This window comes from Lactuca virosa, chromosome 7, assembly GCF_052849685.1.
Source record: "Lactuca virosa cultivar CGN04683 chromosome 7, Lactuca_virosa_CGN04683_v6, whole genome shotgun sequence".
NCBI classification, from domain to species: Eukaryota; Viridiplantae; Streptophyta; class Magnoliopsida; order Asterales; family Asteraceae; genus Lactuca; species Lactuca virosa.
This window is the reverse complement of record NC_136432.1, coordinates 256,643,351-256,666,936: the sequence shown is the minus strand read 5'-3', so window position 1 is coordinate 256,666,936 and position 23,586 is coordinate 256,643,351. Positions and strand designations below refer to the sequence as shown.

General features: G+C 36.6%; 1 protein-coding gene across 1 annotated transcript; it reads left to right on the top strand.

The window, feature by feature from the left end:
- Positions 1-18,715: 18,715 nt before the first annotated feature.
- Positions 18,716-19,379, top strand: LOC145127728 (uncharacterized). The gene is made up of 2 exons (XM_079062870.1): positions 18,716-18,893; positions 18,976-19,379. The coding sequence occupies exons 1-2, from the start codon at positions 18,716-18,718 to the stop codon at positions 19,377-19,379; spliced, it is 582 nt and encodes a 193-aa protein (XP_078918996.1).
- Positions 19,380-23,586: the final 4,207 nt, after the last annotated feature.

Sequence of the window (23,586 nt, the reverse complement as noted above, 5' to 3'; positions counted from 1 at the left end):
GCTACTAATCAACCTTATGTTGGTAAATATAGGCCACCAAAACAAGCAAATCAGAGTGCCTGCTGCATGTGTGCTTGTGGGAACAATAAGAGACAAGGCAAGGGCACGCCACCAGGGGCGGGAAGAAGCAACTTCCCAGTGAAGAAAAATACATGTCTTCACCGTGGAACACCTGGACACATTGCCCGAAACTTTCCTAATCGTGCATACATTCCCTATTACACACAAGGATGGCAGAATGCGCCAAGAGGGAGATACCTCAAAAGAAGCCCTTCAAGGTCACAATCGCGCAATGGCAATTGGAACGCGCAGAAGGCAAAAAATCAAAATCCCAAGGACAAGAAAGGGAAAGTCAGCCAAGAAGACAAGCTCAAGAGATGCTCTAGTGAAGCTAAGACCGGTTAGGTCAAAGCCATCTTGATGGCCGACTTCAAGCTCAAAATCAAGTGAAAAGGCACCCATCGGATTGAACAAGAAATGGGTTAAACCCGACTACAGATGGGTACCAAAGGTTCAATCTCCCAAATCACCTAATGACTCTAATATTTCTACATCTTCTGTTTGTTATAAGCAGGATATGTCATGAGAGAGAGTACCTTGCAAAGATGACAAAGGTCGACCCAGTTACAAAATGGATTGGGTTCCAAAGACCAACTAATCCCGCTCTGTGTCGGAGCAGCTATGGAGGCATATCATCAGACTTCGGTTTGTTGATAGTGGCTGTTCCAGGCACATGATAGGAAGCATCTCTCAACTGTACAACATTCAGAACTTTGTTTGAGAGTATGTGTCCTTTGCGGGAAAGAAAGAAAGGAGAGGATCACACATGGGGTTTTGTGCTTAACGATGTGAAGAATTTTCGGATCTGTTCTGAGAGTATGCGTGCTGTTCTCAGACCTTCTGGATGCAAATTCAATCGGTGACTTACGGTTTGAGTTTTCTTCTCGATACTCCTGAGTTTATCTTAAACTGATTCGTTTTGAAGACAATTTTTTTTCTTATATGTCTGTTGGGAAGTGATATTAAGAAAGTGATAACGAGCAGTCTAAACATGTGTAAGGGACTAAATCTGAATTGTCTAGACTCTGTGCTCAATGTGCTGGTAGGCACGAAGGATTTGACAGTGTGGATTTAGATAGGATTGTTTGGACTGACCATACGACGCTCGGGTAGATTGACCAGTAAGATAACACGGGAACCCACGGGATACACTAAATTAATACGCATCTAGAACTGTGACTTAACTTTTCCTTGATGTATGAACTTATGTCCTTAATTATGGTTCTGATAGGGCGACTGGGGGGTTCTGATAAAGTAGGTCTGTAGGAAATTATTTTCTTGCTTTCTATCTGTCAGTCATATGTTGCTTCCTCTGCGTGATTGGAAGAGATCCGACCTGGATTGCAACATATGCAACTCTAATTCTACGCACCTCCTTATCTATGAAATTCTTTCTATCTGTTAGCCATATGTTGTCCCCTCTGCGTGATCGGAAGATCCGACCTGGGACACAGCATATGCAACATTCTACCTCTCAATCCCTCTATCTCTATTAGTCATATGTTGTCCCCTCTGCGTGATTGAAAGAGATCTGACCTGGGACACAACATATGCACCTATTTCTAAATCTGACTTCCTCCTTAATAATTGTCTATTCACCTAAAGTAAGGAGTTCTTTGGAAGTTCTTGATAATCAGGGTATATCGGGAAGTGGGGAACACGTTCTGGTGCAACTAAAATTGAACCATTTAGAGGTTGTCTGTAGATCTCACTGCTTAATTTAAGTGGACAACAATATCCGTGGTCGTCGTCAGCTAAACGGTTTATTTAGAAAAGTTTGTCGATATTCTTCGTGTTTAAGTGAACCACAATACCGGCAATTGACTAGATCTGTTCATGAAGGTGAAGGTATTGAGAAACAAAGTTAAGACTGTCTCAAAACTTTGATCCCCAAATGCTTTAAATCTAGTTATTATTTTTGTTTTTGTTAAATTTGTTCATAGTTTTCCTCTATGCACAAATTTAAGGGGGAGAAAAATTAAAAAAATTCCAAAAATCAAACAAAAATCAGAAAATTAAAAATCCAAAAATAGTGTTATTTCTGTTTTATTTCTTGTTCAGAAAAATTAAAAAAATCCAAAAATATTTTTGTTTCTGTTTTATTTTTTTCAGAAAAATCAAAAATCCAAAAATATTGTGTGCTAAGTTTTCTTTTAGTTTTGTTTTGTCTTAAAAGGTGAATTCAGATGTAGATAAGACTCATGAAGACTGTATCGAGATTTTCTGAGCCAAGGCTTCGTCCGTGATCATCGAAGAATTCTCATTCGAAGGAACAAGAAATGAAGACTATTCTTTCAACATTCAATCTTTCAACCCCAGAAGCAAGGTGAAGCTGTTGTTGAAGATTATGTGACAGATTGCATTGAAGCCTCCTCAATCAATTTGCTGCTATCCATGTACCCGCTGAAGTGATCCAGAAGATTAGTTCTCTCTATCATTCTCTCTGAAGATTCTCAAGCTGAAAGCGCTATTTTTCAAGAATCAGTACATCAAGCCTCCTCACTCAATGTGCGTTCAAAGTCAAATTTTGAAGAAATTCCCAACTACTCAAGATGAAGTCATTTATTGAAGATTCATCAAGTTCATCTTGAAGCTGTGAAGAAATCGAAGATAAACGTTGAAGCCAAGCTCCTAATGAAGATTGACAAGAAAAGCCATCTACATTTTTAGGGGAAGTTTGTTGGGTCAATTAGAAAAGAAAGCTATAAACCAAGGGTGAGATTGTTGGGTCTAAAATATGGTTTATACTTTGCTTTTCTAGGCAATTGGGTTTTCGGTCCATGTGGTGTGTGCGGTTAAATGTATTCACGACCCGATGGGTGTTTACGATCGTGAACTGGCTCACGGTCGTGAACCTGTTCACGGCCCATGTGCCTTATATATATATATATATATATATATATATATATATATATATATATATATATATAGATGTCAGGTGGTAGAGGTGTATACAGCTAGAAAGGAGCTTAAGTGTGTGTACTCTAAGGTGGTCTAGAGAGAGAAAGTAGAGAAGGTGCAAGTGTGTGTGTGAATCTTGTGTTGGATCATAACTCTTATCATCAATACATTGAAGATTCATCTTATTCTTCTTCTCCTTCTTCTTCATTTTGATATTGCATCATCCAATTGATTGGGATTCCGCACCATCAATTGGATCTGATTGATACGTCAAGCAAAATTGGAACTTACATTACCACATTCGACTTTGTAGATGAACTCAATTTTATGTAATTCATGCGTACACAGACATTCCCACAAGGTTTATAATTGGCCTCTGAGTTATTAAGACATATTTCTAGACTACGAGAAGATAAGAAGTGATGTAATCAACAACTAATTACACAATAGTTGTGATAATTGATGGGTTTTATAGGTTACAAGAACTATGTGCTTGTAGAATTTCACTTAACAATTAAGGGTACATCTAACCTAAAGAATCTATGTCATACACTTTGAATGCAACATACCATGAACAACAAAAACTAACTTGAACCCTAACTGAAAAACCTAGTATAATAAAAAAACACAAGAATTAGGGTTACATACCTTTGATCTGTTGTAGTAAACAAATCACTTCAATCCTTCATTTGAAGAGCTTGGAAAGCTAGCACCAAAAGTATGATACCTCGAATGGTTCACACCCAAACCCTAGAACTAGAAGACAATTGAGAAGAGCGTAGGAGAGAAAAATTTTGTTCCTAAGGCTTATGGGAAGTGCATGAACGAAATTAAGGTCAATAGGGGTCCTATTTATAGTTTAGGTACTTAGGGACCAAGCAAGTTTTGAATGAATTTAATCCCAATCCCAATCCTTTCCTTATATGCATCCAAGAGGCTTCTGGAAACCCCAAGGAGGCTTCCAAATCGTACACCCCTTGGATGGTTCTAGAACCACTTCTTGTGTTCAATTATTGAACAATTACAAATCACCCCTTGCACCTTTAATTATTTCCAATTAATCCCAAATTAATTATAGATTAATTCCGATTAGTAATTAACTAATTCTAATTGATTTCTTATTAATTTATTAACCTTATAAATTAACAAATCAATTTTTTAACCATTGATCTCATATTAATTTATTAACCACATAATAAATTAATAAATCAACCATCTATTTCCAATTAATATATTAATAATATAATATATTAACAAATAATTTCTTCATAATTTTCAATTATATTATTAACCATATAGTAATCTAATAATCATCCTCTCTTTATAAATGTCATTGTAATCAAGTTCTAGTTATGAGGGCAACCCAGAAAGGACTTGGATTCTAATTATAGGAATATACCAATTTAGTTATTGACTTAGACATGTTAATTCAACAGTCTCCCACTTGGATAAGTTTGTAACTACAATTGCAAGTATAGACCTTGAACTAAACAGCAAATAGTGCTTTCCAAAGCAAGTGTCAAACTCTGATTCAATTTAAATGTTGGGCCTACGATAAGTAATCAACTATTCCTTCGTTCTTCAAGATATCATATGAACTGAGTCAAAGATTACATGATCAACCTCATGTTCATTTATTTGTTTCCCGATTTCCTGATTTGTGATCAATTTAGACTACAAAACTGAACGCATCAATTTTGTATGGACCAGGCGCCTGGCTTTCATAGATCAACTCAAATCACTGAGGGGCTCACAAATATTGCTTTTCCTTATTTAGGCAAAATGAACGAATTACATTGACTATATAGTCATACAATTTACATATCAAATCACACATGGAATAACCCTTTATAACATCCAGTTACCAGATACGTTTGAGCAAACCAATGCACAATTGATCTGTAAACTATGAACTATACATCTATGCTTTAAGAATATAATATATTATCGTCTTAGAATTACTTGTGATTAAAATCCATGAAGCAATATCTAAGTGTGGGTTTATACAATACTTAAAATCTCTATTTTCAAAGTACTCATGAATATTGTAGCAATTCCAATTGCAATGTCTTAACCTCAATCGACAATCTACAATCAATTCATGACAATCTTAATTCACTACTTACTTCCAAAAGTATGAACGACTGTGAAGTTTTGAATAATATTAAAATTACTCTGGGAAGTAAAACATGCAAAGTGAAACACAATAATAAATTAATTGACTATGGTACCATGCATATTGATCATAAATAAATTCCTATTATTTAATCACCATAATAATTACAAATTTATTCATTGTATAATGTTTCGAGTAATCAAGTAACCACTTGAATTAAATAACATCGGTCATGCTATGTTGTGAGCATGCATATTATGCCTCTTGATGGTCCTTCCTTTGGGAATAGATCGTCTGGATTTTACTCCAATGATGCTCATTTCACAATTCCAAATTCTTGTCCTTATTTAAGATGCAATGGAATTTTATCTTTACATGTATTGTCTTTCTGTGATGTCAAGGTTCTAAAGTCACAGAGATTAAGCCTTCGATATTACAGAATGTTCCATTGGAATTTGTTACTTGAAACAATTCCATGGTTATGAAGTCTCAAATTCAAGGTACTCTCTTTGAACACTTCTTTGCATTAAAGTTTCCCACTCACATGTAGATTTTACAAAGATCTCCCATTATGAAAACACTTCCATATTCCCATATGACCAACATTCTAACCAAGAATCATCTTAATCCAGAACGTGTCATTATAGTCCCTTCTTAACAATATCATAGTTCCAACTGTTCACAAGCAATGAACATTCTTGACCATTGTTTGACAACTTCAGTCACATGCAATTCTAATCCTTTTCACACAATGCTAAAAGCATTTGAAAAATAGAATAATCGAATATCATATCAAAAGTAATCGATCCTATATCTAAAGTATGTGGGACTCGACTCATTATTTCAATGGTCCAATATATGTTAAGTCCTTGCTATAATATTTCCATATATAGAATCTCTAACATCTCAACATGCTATCCATATATGTCTTTGACTAAGTTCTATTAAACTATACAATCTACACCTTTAGATTCGTAGCGAAGTATGAGTGGCCTCTCCCTTATGTACACTATAGAGAAACAGTTCCCAACTTTTGCAACTTGCAAATTAGATACATTGTTCCCTATCGATAATATTGTCAACATGAAATACCAGGCATAAAAATTATGCTCCCACTAGCTTTGACACGTACTCAGAAATCAACTGGATTTCTAGAAATCAATAGCTTTTGACTTTCTCATGGAAGTACTGATTCCTATTTTGTGATGCTTTGTCAAGCCTCTAATTTGACTTCTTAAGCTTATGCACTTTAACTGCATAATATATGTGTTCAAACCCTTTCAAGACGTGATAAACATATCTCCTGAGAGTCTAAACAATTCATTGTCATCCCTCACAATTCGAAATATGAAAAGGGATGCCATAATCATATTGTGAATTTGAGAATTCAATTAATACAACCAATATCCATATGGATCTTTATCATATCTTTAAAATCTATTAGCGAAAGTATTACCTCATAATCATTTTCATGAGTTAGAGCGAAACCTTTTTCCACCTAGACTTAAAGGGGAATACGTTCCCATCCATGTGGATCTATCATTTCCAACCTATGGTCATAAGAAAAGGTTTAGGACAAACATTTAGTTTTCCTTCATGGACTCAACTTCACTATTAAAGTATCTTGCCTTCTGGTAGCAAAAGAGCCCACCAGTGCTTCCATGTTGTTAGTAGCTCACCCATATTGATCAGTGTACTTTCACTAACCAATGTGCTTAGCTTTTTGCAGTTAAATGAAGAACATATAACTCATAAGCATTTCCAACTCAACTGGAGGTGCACATAAATAAGAATATGTCAATTAAACACAACATGTTTTCAACCTCTGGCCGTGTGCTAGTGAGAACTAAAAGGATTATTGCCAGTTGACTCTTGCAAGATCAAGATCAACATGACTCCCACTATCTTCTTTCCATTTTAGTTTTATATCAAGGAACATTCCTTGACAAACTAAAACAAACATTCAAAAGGTCGTGTGGAAACACTTCATAGAATAGGATTCAGTTTATCTTTTGTTTCTCGATCAACAAAAAACAACAAAAATCCAATTCTAAATGTGCTAGAGTAAGAAAACATTATTACTCCACATGTTATCATCCTTCTTAGTTTGAATTGAGTTTCAAGACACGATTCATAGTTACTAGAGCATGGATCTAAATCCGGATTTGGAATGAGGCATGACTCATCTATGATCGAACCATTTCCAACAATGTACGATTCTTCTTCTTAGTCATACAATTGCACTAAGATGTTCATAGAGGATTAATTGTGATACACTTCCACAATTACTAAGATGATCATAAAACATGATTCTAAAGCACTCTTCTTTCTTTTCAGATTGGAGAATCTTTTATCTTTCTGCTTAATTGATTCTTCTATTTGTTCTGGTACTTTTTGAATCTTTTCAAAGTATCATAATTTTGGTTAATCTTATAAACAAAACCATATTTAATGAAACATCAGTAAATTATGACAAATAGAGTTATCGTCCCTTGTGGCGGATCTGAAGAGTGCATATCAATATGTATTAGATCCATTAGTCCTTCACTTGCCTCATATAAGCATGTGAACAATGAATTAAGTCATAATTTTCCAATGAATAAGATTCTCACATATTATACAATTCGACTTGTACAACACCAAGTATCTGTCCAATTGGTAATGAGATTTCTTTTCACTTAGTCAATTATGATAGTACCACAAGCGATATCATAAGAATTAAATCCACAATTAATATTGCTATTATTGGAAAAATAACCTACACTTTCATTAATGCGATTACAAGGAAATAAGATAAGGCGACTAAGTAAACCAAAACTTCATTTTTGTTGAAATAAATTAGAACTTGTCCTTACAATGCATGAAATGAAAAACTATGTTTCTAAGCCTCTACGAAGAGTATAACAATCTATTAAATTATCCTAACTCCCTAGTAGTGGCTCCAAATTCTGACCATCAAACAATGTGACCAAAGTCCATTTCACAGGATTAGATTTAGCTCACTTCAGTTAAGCTTCCTTCTTTCTTTTAGATCCCGCAATACCATCAAAATGTGATCATCACATTATGTATAAAGAGTCTAAGGAATAGGAACTTATGGAATTAGATAATGGATGTAGCTGAAGTAGAGTCATATGAATTGACTTTACCATCTTCAAGATCTTTCAGGTAGTTTTGGTTGTTTCGCTTCCAATGTCCCTTCAATTAGCAGTAGAAACAAATGGACTCATTAGGGTCAACATTGGAATTGATATCTGAAAGAGCCTTTCTCTTTACCATACAATCAAACGGTTTGATCTTGGCCGATCCCTTTCGATTGGGAAGAGAAATATTTCCTTGATTACCATTTTCAACATCTAACAAACTTTTAGAATTAGATCCTTTAGGCATTTCTGCTTTAGTTGTACTCTTAAGCATCTCTGCTTCTACAGTTATCAACATCTCATCCATATCAATTAGAGTCACATTGAGATTCCTCATATGAAAGTTCTTAACGAACTGACCATATGACTCAAGAAGAGAAAGAAGAACCAAATCAATGTCTTGCTCCTATGGGAATATGATACCCATCCTTTCTAACTTGTCAATACACGACTTCATTTTCAGAACGTGTACACACACATAATTTCCATCTTCATGTTTACAATCCAATAGGGCTTGAGTAGTTTCATATCTTTCAACTCGAGGAAAACATGACGTTGGGAGAGTCATAGGAGGAGAAGGTGGAAGAGTTGAATAGAGACGATGTCCAGTTCCATCATTTTCTATGGAAGAGAAGACATTTTCACCTTGGCTTGAAAGTGGAAGACCATCTCCATAAGATTGAGGAAAACCATTTCTATAAGAACGAGGAAGACCATTTCTATCTTCAAAAGACATCTAAAATTGAGAGAAGAGAGAATTCAAGTTAGTTGATTTTAATCCTTAATTATTAACCCAAAATTTAAATTAATGCTAGGATCCATATTTTCGATTCAAACCTTGAAAAGGGATGCTGTAATCAAATTCGAATCTATTTTAGGAAGGTAGAGTCATCTCACCAATTTCAATCACATGAAACTCCTAGATCTTTTGAGATTCATTGAATCTTATCAATGACATGTTTAATCTCGATTATGCTCTTACTAATTGTGACTGGGATGTCGAAGATCACAATTAAGACATGAATAACCATGCAAACCCACACAAATACCCTCGATTGATTTATAACCTCACATTGATGTGCCAGTTAACCATATACGCTCCATCAAAAATTATAAGCACGCACGGTTTCATCATTTCATCTTTATAGTCCCAAATTATTGTGTCGGTTAACCACACACGCTCCACTAACGAATCATAAAGAAACGATGTGCGTTTCCATGGATTAGCATACACTTCACATTTTTCCTAAAGTAACTAGAATTGGGATTTGTATAAAAAGGTTTTAGTAATTTAATACACTACTAGAAAACAGACCTTTAATGACGCGCAAACAATGACACGCAGTGATTTACGATACGCAAAAGCGTACGCCCTAAAAATATTGTCATCTCTTCTAAAATTTGAAGGATAGAGGACACACATTTATGCGTGCCTTGAAATTAGTGTCAGAAAAGAAAAAAAAAGAAATACGGAGGGCACCTATCATAAAAAGCGTGTCGTGTAAAGGTGTCACTTTATATTTTTTTAAGAAGGCGCGTTCTCCGTATTTTTTTTTGGGAAATGAAATCCCACAAAAATTAAACACCCCGCCTGATACTCCTTCTTCTCCTTCTAAAATCCTCTGCTAAGAACCCTAAATCATTCATAAGCATTTTGCATTCCCAAAAAAAATTAAACATCCCGCTTACTGCGACTCCCCAAATCACCCTAAATCATAAATCCCTAAATATTAAGAACCCTAATTTGTTCTTGAGAAACGGTGCCTTAGATCAAAATCTGTGAATTCAACTTCGAATTAGTTCAGGTTCTCTCAATCAAGAACCTCCCCATTGCCGGAGTCAGCCGTTCGTTATCCCATATGGTCATCGTCACAGCCTCGGGCTTTATCAACTCCTTCCGCAAGATCTTTATCGTAAATTATATCAATTCTAACCTTTCTCTCAATCAAGAAACCCTAACCTTTTTCTCTATTCACGAGCAAGTAATCTCGGCAAAGAAGATCAACATCAAAGACCAACTGGTTCGATTTCTCCCTAAAACTGGTACAACTTCTCCTAAATCCGACATCACTCCACTCTCTGAGTTTGTTTTCTCCCTAATCGATGCATCCATCTTATCGGAGATGTGAAGGGAGTAACCGAAGGAACCCTAAAACTAATCTGATTGCACAAACACTTCTTCTCATGCGAGTTTAGGTAAGTCTCTCCTCCATAGAGTATAATTTCTTCTTTCATGTTTTTGCATCTTTAATCTTTCAAACCCCTTTCTTGTTCTTCTTTTAGTGTTAGACTTTATGTGGATTTAGCTCTTTGATTTTATAAGATCTTCATAAACTGTTCGGTTTTCTTGATTCTTGGAACCTGCATGTTTTTTTTCCTTCCCAATCTGGGCATTTTTATCTATGATTAGTAAACAAATTAGGGATATGATTCTTACACATCTAATCCTTTTGCCTGTGTTCTTGTTCTTAATGTTTTTCTTTTTTAGAAAATTCCATCGTCTTTAGTTCTTGATCTTGACTTTGAAGACACCCATGTGTTGTTTAGTTCTTAATCCTTCTTCAAACATTCTTGTTCTTAATGTTTTTCTTTTTCCAGGGTTTGCTTGATTCTGCTAAATCGGTGTCTATGTTGCATGATAAAATGGAACCAGATGCTGTTGTAAATGGAAAGAGTCTACTTGGTTGCTTAGATGCATTGGCACTCAAGTTTTCAATTGAGGAAGTAGAATTCAGTTTTAATGAGTTTGGTCCAGATCATGAAGCAGATGACTACTCAAGAAACACTCCTGATGCATTTCATGAAGATTATGTAGGCAAGCTGTTCGATGAAATGCCAGGAGACGAGTTTTGGTCTGAACTAAAAGCCATCAGATGGTGTCCTATTTCTGTTGACCCACCTTTGACCGAACTTCCATGGTTAGTGCCAGCTCATCAAATTGTAGCACCGGATACTGTCAGACCTAAATCACAGATGTGGCTCGCTTCATCCATGGTTGTCAATCAGAGAGATCAATGTTTGAATCTTCCAACACTCCATTGTTGGTGCCTGATTCTCGAGGGGTTCTCATGGCTACAAGGGATGTGATGTATAATGATGCACCTTGGTTGGAAAATAATACCCCTCTGGGAAAACATATCATACACTCGAGTATCAGTCATGATCTGGCTAATAGGCTAGGGATTCAATCCCTTCGTTCCATCTCTTTAGTCAGTAAGGAAATGACAAAGGATTTACCCTGTATGGACTATGCAAAAATCCATGATCTTCTTGAATTATATGGAGGGAAAGATTTCTTTTTATATGATCTTATTGAGCTTGCAGACTGCTGTAAAGCCAAAAATCTTCATATAATTTTTGACAAACGCCAACATCCATCACAATCATTGCTGCAACAAAATTTAGGTATAAAGTTATCAGACTATTTAGTTTTACTTTATAGCCAATTGAATTTAAAAAATTTAAAATAATTTTTTAACAAGAGATTTTCAAGGGCCTGCCATTGTTGCTGTACTGGAAGGAGCAAGTTTGAGTAGAGAGGAAATATCTAGCCTCCAATTTCTTCCTCCATGGGGTTTAAGGGGTGACATGCTTAATTATGGATTAGGGTTAATGAGCTGTTATTCTATAACTGATCTTCCTTTAGTTGTCTCTGGTGGCTTTTTATATATGTTTGATCCTTGTGGTAAAGCTTTTACTCTACCTTCATCAAGTCATTCTCCAGCTGCAAAGATGTTTACTTTGACAGGTATATATTAGTAATAATTCTGTTATCTTTCTGTTAATTCTGTTATCTTCTGGATGCTGATCGCTGCATTGACAAGGTTATTTTTGTCATTAGTTAAACATTTGAGATATTGATATGAATTGTTTTATAAATTAAAGGTATCCTTTGAGTTGCATGGGCCACATGGTGTCCTAAAACATCTAAAGTATCTACTCGAGACAAAGGGATCAGCTGTCATCTGTGTAGCAGAGGGGGCCGGTCAGGTTAGTTCTAACTTCTAACTCTACTCCATACATAATTTAATTATATTTTCTTCATTTACAAAAAAATAAGATTATAATAAAATGTATATTGTTTTTAGAAAATAGATTGTAATTTGATTAAAAATTTGGAAAAAAAGACAGCTCAACTTACAATTTGTGATATTGTTTTGTATAGAACTTTGTGGAGAAAACAAATGCTAAGGATGCATCTGGGAACGTTGTACTTGGAGATATTGGCGTTCATATACAACAGGAGATACTTTTTTGTTATGGAAACATTCTACTTTGAAAACTCTTTTACATCCATTTTTTTTATAAAATTTACTTAATGGTAGCAGTGAAAATGGGTATGTGTTTCGATGACTTTGCTATAAATATAACTGGATTGGAAGAAATATTATAAGAAACAAATGAATGAAAGTGAAATGATATTTGTTTTTTTAGATAAATTTTTTTTTCAAGGATGGGGATCTAGCTGATGTGAAATACATTGATCCTACATACATGATCCGTGCCTGCCGAGCAAACGCATCAGACGAAATCATCTGCACCGTACTCGGTTAAAATGTTGTAAGTTTATTTTCCATCCGGTATGAATCTATTTTTATGTGTCTGTGTGCTAAAATTCCTCTCTAATTGTGTGTGTATGCGTGCCAAATTTTCTTCCAATTATTAGTTATATATCGATTTAACAACCACTTCTCTTTTTTTTTTCTCTGTAGCAGATTAATGAAAGTCTGAAATCATGGAGCTGGTAAGAAGAGAATTAAGTGGTCAATTTTAGAAACTGCGTTGAGCAAGGTAGGTCCTCCCGAAAGTTAACGTTCTGTCAAACTCCTGCACAATCCATAGTTATCTGGTGTGTTGTGGTTTTATTGCCGTTTCTTGAAAATTTCTTCCAATTTTTTTGTTGCTTGCTGCTCTTAGTCTTTCGTGCAACCAGAACCAACAAGAAAGGAACAATTGCTTCAAAAGAAAACTTGGTGCCCCTGTTTTAAGATTTTTTTCCAAACAAACCTTTTCCTTCTGTTTTTTATGGGCTGATGAATGAGACCACAAAAGTCAAAAGGAACGAAATAAAGAACCAAAAGAATAAAACCAAAATATTTTTATTTTTTCCAAACCAGTTTCTCGCAATCCGGTTTTATCCGGTACGAACTGGTCTGTATAGGATCGAGAATTTCCTAGTTATGAAACGGATTAAGCCTATCAAATCCGTTCGGCTAACGACCATCCACTAAACAGGGGAGCACTAAACAGGGGAGCAGTGGGTGAGAGTGCACACCCATTCAACGGTCATTTATAGGCCGTTTCCTTATACCCCATATAGTATGACTTTGTGAATGAGTCGTACTAGAGATTTGACTGACTTGTCTTATACATATAATATATTAAACTTTAAATCATATATAATATAAGTTGTATTTTAAAACTTTTTAAAATACTAGGTTTAAAATTAATTATCTAAATTAATCAGTTATTTAATTAATCATTTAGATATTTAAAATTAATTATGCTAATCAATTAATTAATTAATCATTTAAATCTATCATGGATTTATAATTATCTTTTAATTAATCTCACAACTAAATTTGTTATTAAATCCATTAGGACAATTCATTTAATCAATCTTATAATTAAATATTATCTTTCCAATAGCATCTCCTAATATTTAGGGTTTTTATTTTAATTATCTAAGGCATTAAAAATCGGATTTTGACATATTTAAAACTAGTTAATTACCAAAATTAACCACACAAATCGGATTAGCCAGCAAAATCCCGAATTTCGGTTTCAGATTAATCTCACGTCGTGACATATTGCATGTCACGTTGTGAGATGCAATTTTTTGAAATTTTTTTCTTTTGTTCGGTTCATCTCATGTACAACCAATGTTAGACACACCTAGGATCTGATACCACTAATGAGTTTTATAGGTTACAAAAACTATGTGCTTGTGAAATTTCACTTAACGATTAAGGGCACATGCAACCTAAAAGATCTATGTCATACACTTTAAATGCACCATACCATGAACAAAAAAAACTAACATGAACCCTAATTGAAAAACCTAGTATAATAAAAAACACAAGAATTAGGGTTACATACCTTTAATTTGTTGTTGTAAACAAATCACTTCAAGCCTTCCTTTGAAGAGCTTGGAAAGCTAGCACGAAAAGTATGATGCCTCTAATGGATTACACCCAAACCCAAGAGCTAGAAGACAATTGAGGAGAGAGGAGGAGAGAAAAATTTCGTTCCTAAGGCTTATAGGAAGTGCATGAACGAAATTAAGGTCATAAGGGGTCATATTTATAGTTTAGGTAACTTAGGGACCAAACAAGATTTGAATGGATTTAATCCCAATCTAAATCCTTTCCTTATATGCATCAAAGAGGCTTCTGGAAACACCAAGGCGGCTCCCAAAACCATCCACCGCTTGGATGGTCCTAAAATTGCTTCTTTTGCTCAACTATTGCACAATTAGAATTCACCCATTGCACCTTTGATTAATTTTGAGTTAATCCCAAATTATTTCCAGATTAATTCTGATTAATAATTAACTAATTCTAACTGATTTCTTATTAATTTATTAACCTTATAAATTAACAAATCAATTTTTTAACTATTGATCTCATTAATTTATAATCACATGATAAATTAATAAATCAACTATCTATTTCCAATTAATATATTAATCATATAATCTATTAACAAATCACTCCCATAATTTCAAATTAGTTTATTAACCATATAATAATATAATAATCAGCCGCACTCTATAAATGTCATTCTAATGAAGTTCTAGTTGGAGGGCAAACCAAAAAGGACTTTGCTTCTAATTACGGGAATATACCAATTTAGTTTCTGGATTAGACACCTTAATCCAAAAATAATATGATGCAATCAAGTACTCATGTAAGCTAAACCCCATGAGAAGTGATGCAATCAACAACTTGCTAATATATTAAGACCATAACTGATCAAAAGCAGAAACATAACTTTAATAACATTTACATACTAAAATTGATCAAACGCTCATAAAGGGATACCAGATTTACTGCCGCTTATAGAAGATTACAAGAAGGAAGATGAGAAGGGGAAAAAAGGGAAAGGTTATAACCAGAATTCCAGAGCTCTTATTGTAACATCCAGATTCTCGAGGTATGGAATTTTAAGGAAAATATGAGTTTTAAGTGGGTTATGACATGAGGGAAGCATCATTACGGCATAACAAGGCCGCTAGAGATGGGAGTCTTATTTAAGTGTCACAACGAAACACTATGATGGTCACGATGTGACACCTGATCTGGGGAAAACCCTAATTTTCAGGTTTGGGTCATACTTAAAGGAAGTGAGGGGCTAGGGTTTCCTCCACCTTGAGCCTTCATCACCTCCTAAGCCCCTTAAAGAAACCCTAATCCATCTCCTCCATTTTTTAGCTCATCTTGGTGCTTTTGGTTGCTTTTGAAGGAAGATGAAGGCTTTAGAAGTGTTGTTAGCCTCTTGGAAAGCTTTGTGACCTCATTTGGGCATTTCTGGACCATTGTAAGTGTTCAAGATCCAAACTCTATGCTTCTAGGTTGCTAGATCTAAGCTTTTGTCCCTTTATCTTCAAGTTTGAGCAAGTTGCAATGACGAGATTCCATAAAGTTGGCAACTGTATGTATCCTTGAGGTTCTTTGAGTGTCATATGGTTCAGATCTGGAATTTGCTAGTGTCTTGAACCCATGCATGAGATCCTTGGTGATGTTTCTCTATTTTTGACCTAGTTTGAGCTTTAGACTCACAATGAACATATATGGCTGAAAAGCAATGATCTTTAGGATGTATGGGACGTTACAAAGCCTTCTACAAGGATTGGATGTATGTCTTAAGGGATTGAGATTTGAATCCATTAAGCTAAGAAAGCCCATCTTCACGACGTGATAGCTTTCTCATCACGACGTGACGACTGATTGTGTCACGACGTGATGGCCTGATCATCACGACGAGAAGAGGGTTTTGATCGAGACTAAGTTAGCTGAGCTAAATCATGATCGAGTTGTGATTGGGATGAGTGTGTTTCTCTAACGTGACCATGGATTGGTCACGACGTAAGGGTCAACTCATGGTACTGCTGGTCGTTGACTTTGACCTTGACTGTTGACCTGGGTTGACTTTTGGTCAAAATTTATAGATTTAGAGCATAGAATAAGGTTGGACCTTGTTTGATTCATTAGGTGTGTTGTAGCACCAGTTGTAAGGCATTGAGCAGTGGTTTATTTGATTTCGTAAGATATGTTAGTCTTCTCACTATACTATGTAGGTTGCTAGATTATCTCTGTGAATCTTGCATGAAATTCTGTGGTTGGATCACAGCACCTGTATGAAGATTGTGGTTGGATCATAACACATGTATGAAAGATTATGATTGGATTAAAACACTTGTATGAAAGACTGTGGTTGGATCATAACACTTGTTTGCCTTTGTGATTTGCATGGAAGACCATGGGTGGATCATGGCAGAAAAGTTACGGCTGGGCTATAATCTGGGAATGGTTGTAAGATTATGGTTGGATCATATAATTTACATAGGGATGGGCCCAATGATTTGTATGGTATGTGGTATTTTAGGGAACTCACTAAGCTTTGTGCTTACAGTTTTGTGATTTAAAATTATTCAGGTACTTCCAGTTCCAAAGAGAAGGGCTTGACTTAACTACACAACATCCCCTGAAGATATTCCGCACTGATGATTGTGATACATTTTTCTATGACTGATTTTCGAACAAATATTGTGTGAGTTTGATAGTTTAAAAATGAAAAAAAATTATTAGTATTTTTGTGATGTTACAAGTTGGTATCAGAGCCTTGGTTTGAGGGATTCGGGCACGCTCTCGGGTATGTCTGAACTCAAACTGAGGAATTGATAATCTTTTTGAAATTTTTTTTTTCTAAAAATATTTTTACAAAGAAAGGGGTGCGATGCATGCAATCAGCCGAGCTCAAGTAAGTGATTCCCAAAATACCCGTACATGAGTATTATATTTAGTAAGCCATTATGTGAAGAATAGGGCTAAGGATACCTTCAGGAATTGCATGATAGAATTGCCCGATTTGTGATGCCTTGTAGCCTAGGAGGAATTGGATGTTATGTATTACTTGGAATCTATATTGACAAAGTTAATTGGTAAGTGTATGTTTAAAAATAGTATACGATTAGGATCATATAGCCCTAGAATGATTGATTTAGCCTTATTTATTATTCCTTGTCTGGTTGTGGGCTTAGGGTATAATTTGTTATTCGACAATCTATTTGATCCCATATTGTGTATAAGTTGCATGCATAAGGCAACTGGTGACGTTGGTTGAAGTTCCTGGTATCATAGAAGCAACTGAGACGAGTATTCCTGGGTGAGCGTAGGGGGTGCTATAGTGGGATATGTATGTTGTTTAGCATAGGGATTATGTGAGTTGCCATGGTAAAGTAACTTAGAGGATTTGTGATGGTTCTTGAGGAAAGTATTGATAGGTGTGGAATGTAGTATTAGACCCGTACTATTGGAAGCATAGGATCCGTATTCGAATCAAGGAAAATAATGGAGATTCTAAGGAGCTTGTAGTGTGAGATTTCCCTCAAGTATATTCTGATTGTTTATATGTTTGTATTTAAGTATGGCGGTGAGCACTCAAGGAGGAGGTTCTGGTTCTGGCCTGGTGCCAAACCGATTGATAAGAGGATACACAAGTTCATCACGTCGGAGATCACTTGCGGTATTCTAGATGTGACTCCTGTGATGTTTGGTACCATCAAGGATGGGATCATGGAGCTTTTGGATGATTGCTTAAGGGCCTTTCATGCCGAGATTACGGCGGTCAGTTGGGGGCATGGGCTCTCTCTTTTCGGGAGTTCAAGGCTTGTGGGGCCCCAAAGTTCTTCGAGGAGAAGGACCCTATTGGTAGCCGACGATGGATCGCTGACATGGAGACCACTCAACGGACGAGTTTCTGCCCTGAGGGGTCGAAGGTGGGATTTGAATCTTGGCTTCTAAGGGACCAATCTCGCGACTGGTGTGAGGTAGTTTGAGGACCTTCACCAAACTATGGTGAATGTGGCGGAGATCACTGCCAAGTTTCAAGAGAGGGATCTACTGGTTCTGCAGTATGCCACAAATGAGCAGACGAAGAAGATGAGGTATCATGATATTATCAAGGATGATATTCAGGAGTTTGTGAGTATGTCGAGCTGCAAGACTTTGCATGATTGCTAGAGCTTGAGAACAGGAGATTGAGCTGGAGCTTTGGACGAAGCGCAAGACAGAGCAGGTACGGACAGTGGTGGGCCAGGTGAAGAGACCCAAGACCTTTGATTCCCGTGCTATAGGCCAGCAGGGTTAGGGACATTACGACAGGCTGCATGATGAGGCTTGTCGAGCAGCGGGTTTGGGTTGTTTTAGGTGTGGTCAGACTGTTTGGTAGGTATTGCCCTCGTGGAGCACCGATCTATTTCCACTACATTCAGATGGGTCACAAGAAGGCCGATTGCCCGAGATTGACGGGAGAAGCAGTGGCGGCACTCGCACCAGCCACCTTAAGAATTATTGATGACAACCAGGGTAAGGCGGATGCTCCTGTTGTGAGGAGCAGAGCTTTTCAGTTGACGGTCAGGGAGGCCCGAGCAGCGCCAGATGTGGTTACTAGTATGTATCTTTATCATGTATTTTACTGCTTTCTTTGTTTATGCTTATGTTTTATCTGATCATGTAATCAGTACGTTTTTAGTGAATGGTATCATTGCTCACGTTCTGTTCAATTCGGGTTCCACCCGATCTTTTGTGTCTCTTACGCTTAGCAAAAAGTTTAGTAATGCTCTAGGGACTTTGGACTATCTGTTGGAGGTGGAGAATGCCGATGATCGTTCAGTGAGTTCTTCAAGAGTTCATCGGGGATGTGTTCAGAATATGTTCATCGAGATATATTCGATTGATTTGGTTTTGATTCCTCTACTTGGGTTGAAGGTTATTGTCGGTATGGACTGGTTGGGATCCAATGGGGGTAAAATTGATTGTGAGCACCAATTAGTGAGAGTTCGAACCCCAAGTGGGGGAGAATTGGTTATTCATGGCGAGGGTACTCAACGTGGACCAGCTGTTTATTCAGCTACGAGATTTAGGAGGTTTATTTAGTAGCGGTGCTTCAGATTCCTAGCTTATGTGGTGGATACACGAGAGGAGGGTAAGACGACTGTAGATGATGTGCCTACTATTCAGGATTTCCTCGATGTATTTACACAGGATTTTCAGGATTACACCAGCCTCCACCCTCTCCATCAGTCCTCTCGAAACCCTAGCCCAATTTGTGAGAGTTTAAGGCCAAAGTGTGATTTTTGTGTGTTTTGTGAAGAAGGTAGTTCTTTGGAGAAGCATTGGAACGCCTCAAGCTTGAAGATCCAGACTTTGTGCTTCATCATTCACCTCCAGGAGGTATAAAGCTTTAACCTTTATGTTTCATTTTGTTAGATCTTTAGATGGTTGATGGTTTGTTATGCTTTTGGTCCCCACGACTTTGGTTTTATGGAGTATTAGCTACTCCATACCTTGTGAGCACCATATTCTGTTGTATTTGAGTTTGGGGAGTCATAAAAATGGGAACTTCGACACTCCTATCCATTCATGCAAGACATCTTAAGCTTTTGAGTGGTCTTTGGACTTAGGGTTAGATTTTATAACCTCTTGAGCCATGAAAATGACATAAAGTTTGTGACTTTATCAGTTAAGACATCTATTTTTTCTAGATCTAAGAATTGGACGTCTGGTTTTAAGGTATTAAGACCTTAAAGTGGAAGTTGGCAAACAACCTGGTTATGTAGGGCGTAATCTGGGTTACGCAGCGTGTAGCCTGTTTGCCACCCGATTTCTGGAGTAAGACTCTACGCCCAACGTAGATCTTGAGTACGAGGCGCGTAGGTCAACAAGGTTGACAACTGACTTTTTGACTAGTTGATTTTTGGTCAACTGTGAGGATTTAGGACTTGGAAGGGAAAAATGGACTTTTTCCCACATAAGGATTTGTCATTGTATTCTGGACTTGCTAAGTTGGGATAATTACCTTAATTATTAATTAGGTTTTGGTTTTGATATGTATAGTGTAAGGAGATTCTCATACCAGCAACTCATGTGTGAGATTTACCTATTATCGATTGGGGTGAGTCTTCTCACTATATTGTAGGACACTAGGCGTCGTACGTGCATGTTGTATTTATGACTCCTGCTGTATTCATGTATGCCTATATGTTATATGTATGTGGGGTGAAATAGACCCGGGGGTGAAATAGACCCGTACGGTTGAAAAATACCGACAAAGTCAGTAAGGACTGAGGGGTGAAATAGACCCATGGATGAAATAGACTCGTTCGGTTGAAAAACACCGATTGAGTTGTAATAGACCCGGGGGTGAAATAGACCCAGGGGGAGAAATAGACCCGTTATAGCTTGAAGTTGATATATATATGTGTGGTATGTGGTATTTTGGGAAAAATAACTAAGCATTGTGCTTACGGTTTATGTTTAAAATGTTTTTCAGGTACTTTAGATTCCAAGGGAAAGAGCTCGATGTGATTGCATCGCATCCACCGGTGTTCCATAGTTTATGATATGATTTCTACTATGATAATTATTTTATACATTATCCCACTTTGATGGTTTTAGAATAAAGGATTGATGGTTTTGGTTGATTTAAAACAATAATTTTTACTTAGTTTTTTTTGGACATTACAAGTTGGTATCAAAGGATCCGAACACACTCTTGAGTGTGTCTGAACTCAAACTAAGGAATTGGTAAATTTTTTTCAAAAGAAAATGATTTTTTAAAAGGATTCTTATAAAGAACAAAGGGGTGTGATGTATGCAATCGGCCGAGCTCAAGTAAGTATTTCTTAAAATACCCATAAATGTTTTATGCTTATTGTAATGGAATGAGTATATGAGAATTTCATTCTAGTGTAGGGCTAAGGATATGCTCAGGATTTCTTGTTAGATTGCTAGGAAAGATGCCTTATTTTTCTGTATTTGAGATTTTAGAACTGCATGTTGGTATGGATTTCATATGATTGGATAGAATGACCTGAATAGATGATGCGCTGGTTTAGATAAATCAATGCTCGAATTCTGCTTTCTTTGTGCTTTTAGAGACCTCCATTAATACCAGTTAAGTATTAAATAAATATGCTAGATTACATGTTATAGGGATTGTATAATTTTAGAAGGTTATGTTTAACTCTATTGTGCAACTCTTATTTGAGTCCAACCATTGTAGTGTGAGACCTTGCACTCGAAAAACTATCTAGTGCATATTGTTTGTAATTATATTCTTAAGGTAGTTAGTGGGTATTAGTGGGAGTTTCTTCTGCAACTGATGGCATAGAGAGGTGTGAAGGGAATCCTAGGAGAGCCTAGGAAGTATGTTAGCATGTCAGATGCGTTGTTATTAGGACTGGTCGGTGTTTTGGTAGTAAGGAAGTAACTTAGAGGAATTGGGGAGATCCTTGAGGAAAGTAAGAATAAGTGTGGAAGGTAGTATTGGGCATGTACTAATGAAAACACATGATCTGTACTCGAGTCAAGGGAAGTCACGAGGATACTAAGGAACTCGCAGGGTGTGGGATTATTCGAGTGTTTTCTGATAATTTTCATTGAATATTTTTCAGTATATGGTGGTCACTCGAGGAGGTTCTAGTTTTGGTGGTGGATCGGGTTGGGGCTCTAGGGCCGAATGATGAGCAAATGCGATAGTTCATATCGTTTGATATTACCCAAAGTATTTTGGACCAGACTCTTATGATCTTTGGTACTGTCAAGGAGGGCATCATGGAGATTCTACATGAGCGTCTGGGAGCATTCCGTACTGAGATGGTGGCTATGGTTGGTGCACGCTCTCTGACTTTTCCTGAGTTTCATGCATGTGGGGCTCCTAAGTTCTTCGGGAGTACGGACCCCATTGTTAGCAGGTAATGGTTGGTGGACATCACGAATGCCTTCCAGACTAGGTTCTGCACTGAGGGGTCGAAGGTCAGATTTTCATCTTACCATAGTATATGTTTACATGTTTCAAAATCAATTACATTATGATGACAAAATGAACTGTTTGACGATTTAACGTCCCATCCTCAAAATGCTGTTGGTTTCCTGTTTCACTGATTTCCTGAGAATACAAGTAGTTTTGAAAAAGTGTCAACAATTAAGTTGGTAAGTTCATAAAGAGTTTTGTTTGAGGAAAAAACCGTTTCCTTGTAAAACGATAGAGTATGATTCCAGAAAATCCAATATTTTCTTTATTAAGTGTGAAGTGAATGCTCTTATGTTATGCGATAATGAACCCTAGAAGGACCCGTAGGTTCCTTCTATAATCACCCAGTGTATATAAGTTATATAATATTTAAGTTGAATAAACCGTCGAATATAATGGGTCTGCCCTAGGTCCACAACCAAACAAGGAACAGGAAGTAAGGCGGGCCCACCAATTACTGTAACAAACCACCCAATGAACATTCGGTCAATTCTTGACAAAGAAAAACTCAACCACTCCAACTTTTTGGATTGGCACAGAAATTTAAGAATTGTTTTGAAACAAGAAAAGAAAGACTATATTCTTGAAAAACAAACCCCTGATGAACCACCTGCTCTCCCAAAGGCTGCACATGATGTATGGCTAAAGCATATAGATGATTCACTTGATGTTTCATGTCTTATGCTTGCCTCTATGGTTCCCGATCTTCAGCGGGATCTGGAACACTACACTGCCTTTGACATGATTGAACATCTCAAGGAGATGTTTGGTAAACAAGCTAGAACCGAAAGGTTCGACACTATGAGAGCACTCCATGCCATGAAAATGGAGGAGAGTGGGAATGTGAGCATACATGTTCTCAAGATGAAAAGTTACATGGATCAATTGGAGAGATTGGGCTCTCCATATCCACCAGACTTGGCTATAGATATCATTCTGAACTCTTTGCCAAAGTCTTATAATGCTTTCATCATGAAAAATAACATCAATTGTCACACCCCCAAACCGAGATGGCAGAAACATTCAGGGGCGGAGGACATCATGTACAGTATCATAAGAATGCATAATAGTAAAACAAGCAACAACATCCATTGCATTAATAGAATAGTTAATACATATGTGTTCTTAGTGTAGTTGTAAGACACCAAAAATGTAACATCAAAATATAAAAGACGAGTCTGAACATGCTCCGTCTTCTCCAAAACCTGTGCTTGTACCTGTCTACTAGTTTCTTGAGAATACAAGTGATTTTGAGAGTGTATCAACATTTAAGTTGGTGAGTTCATAAGTATTTTGTTTTAGAAAGCATGATCTTTCTTCCTTGAAAGC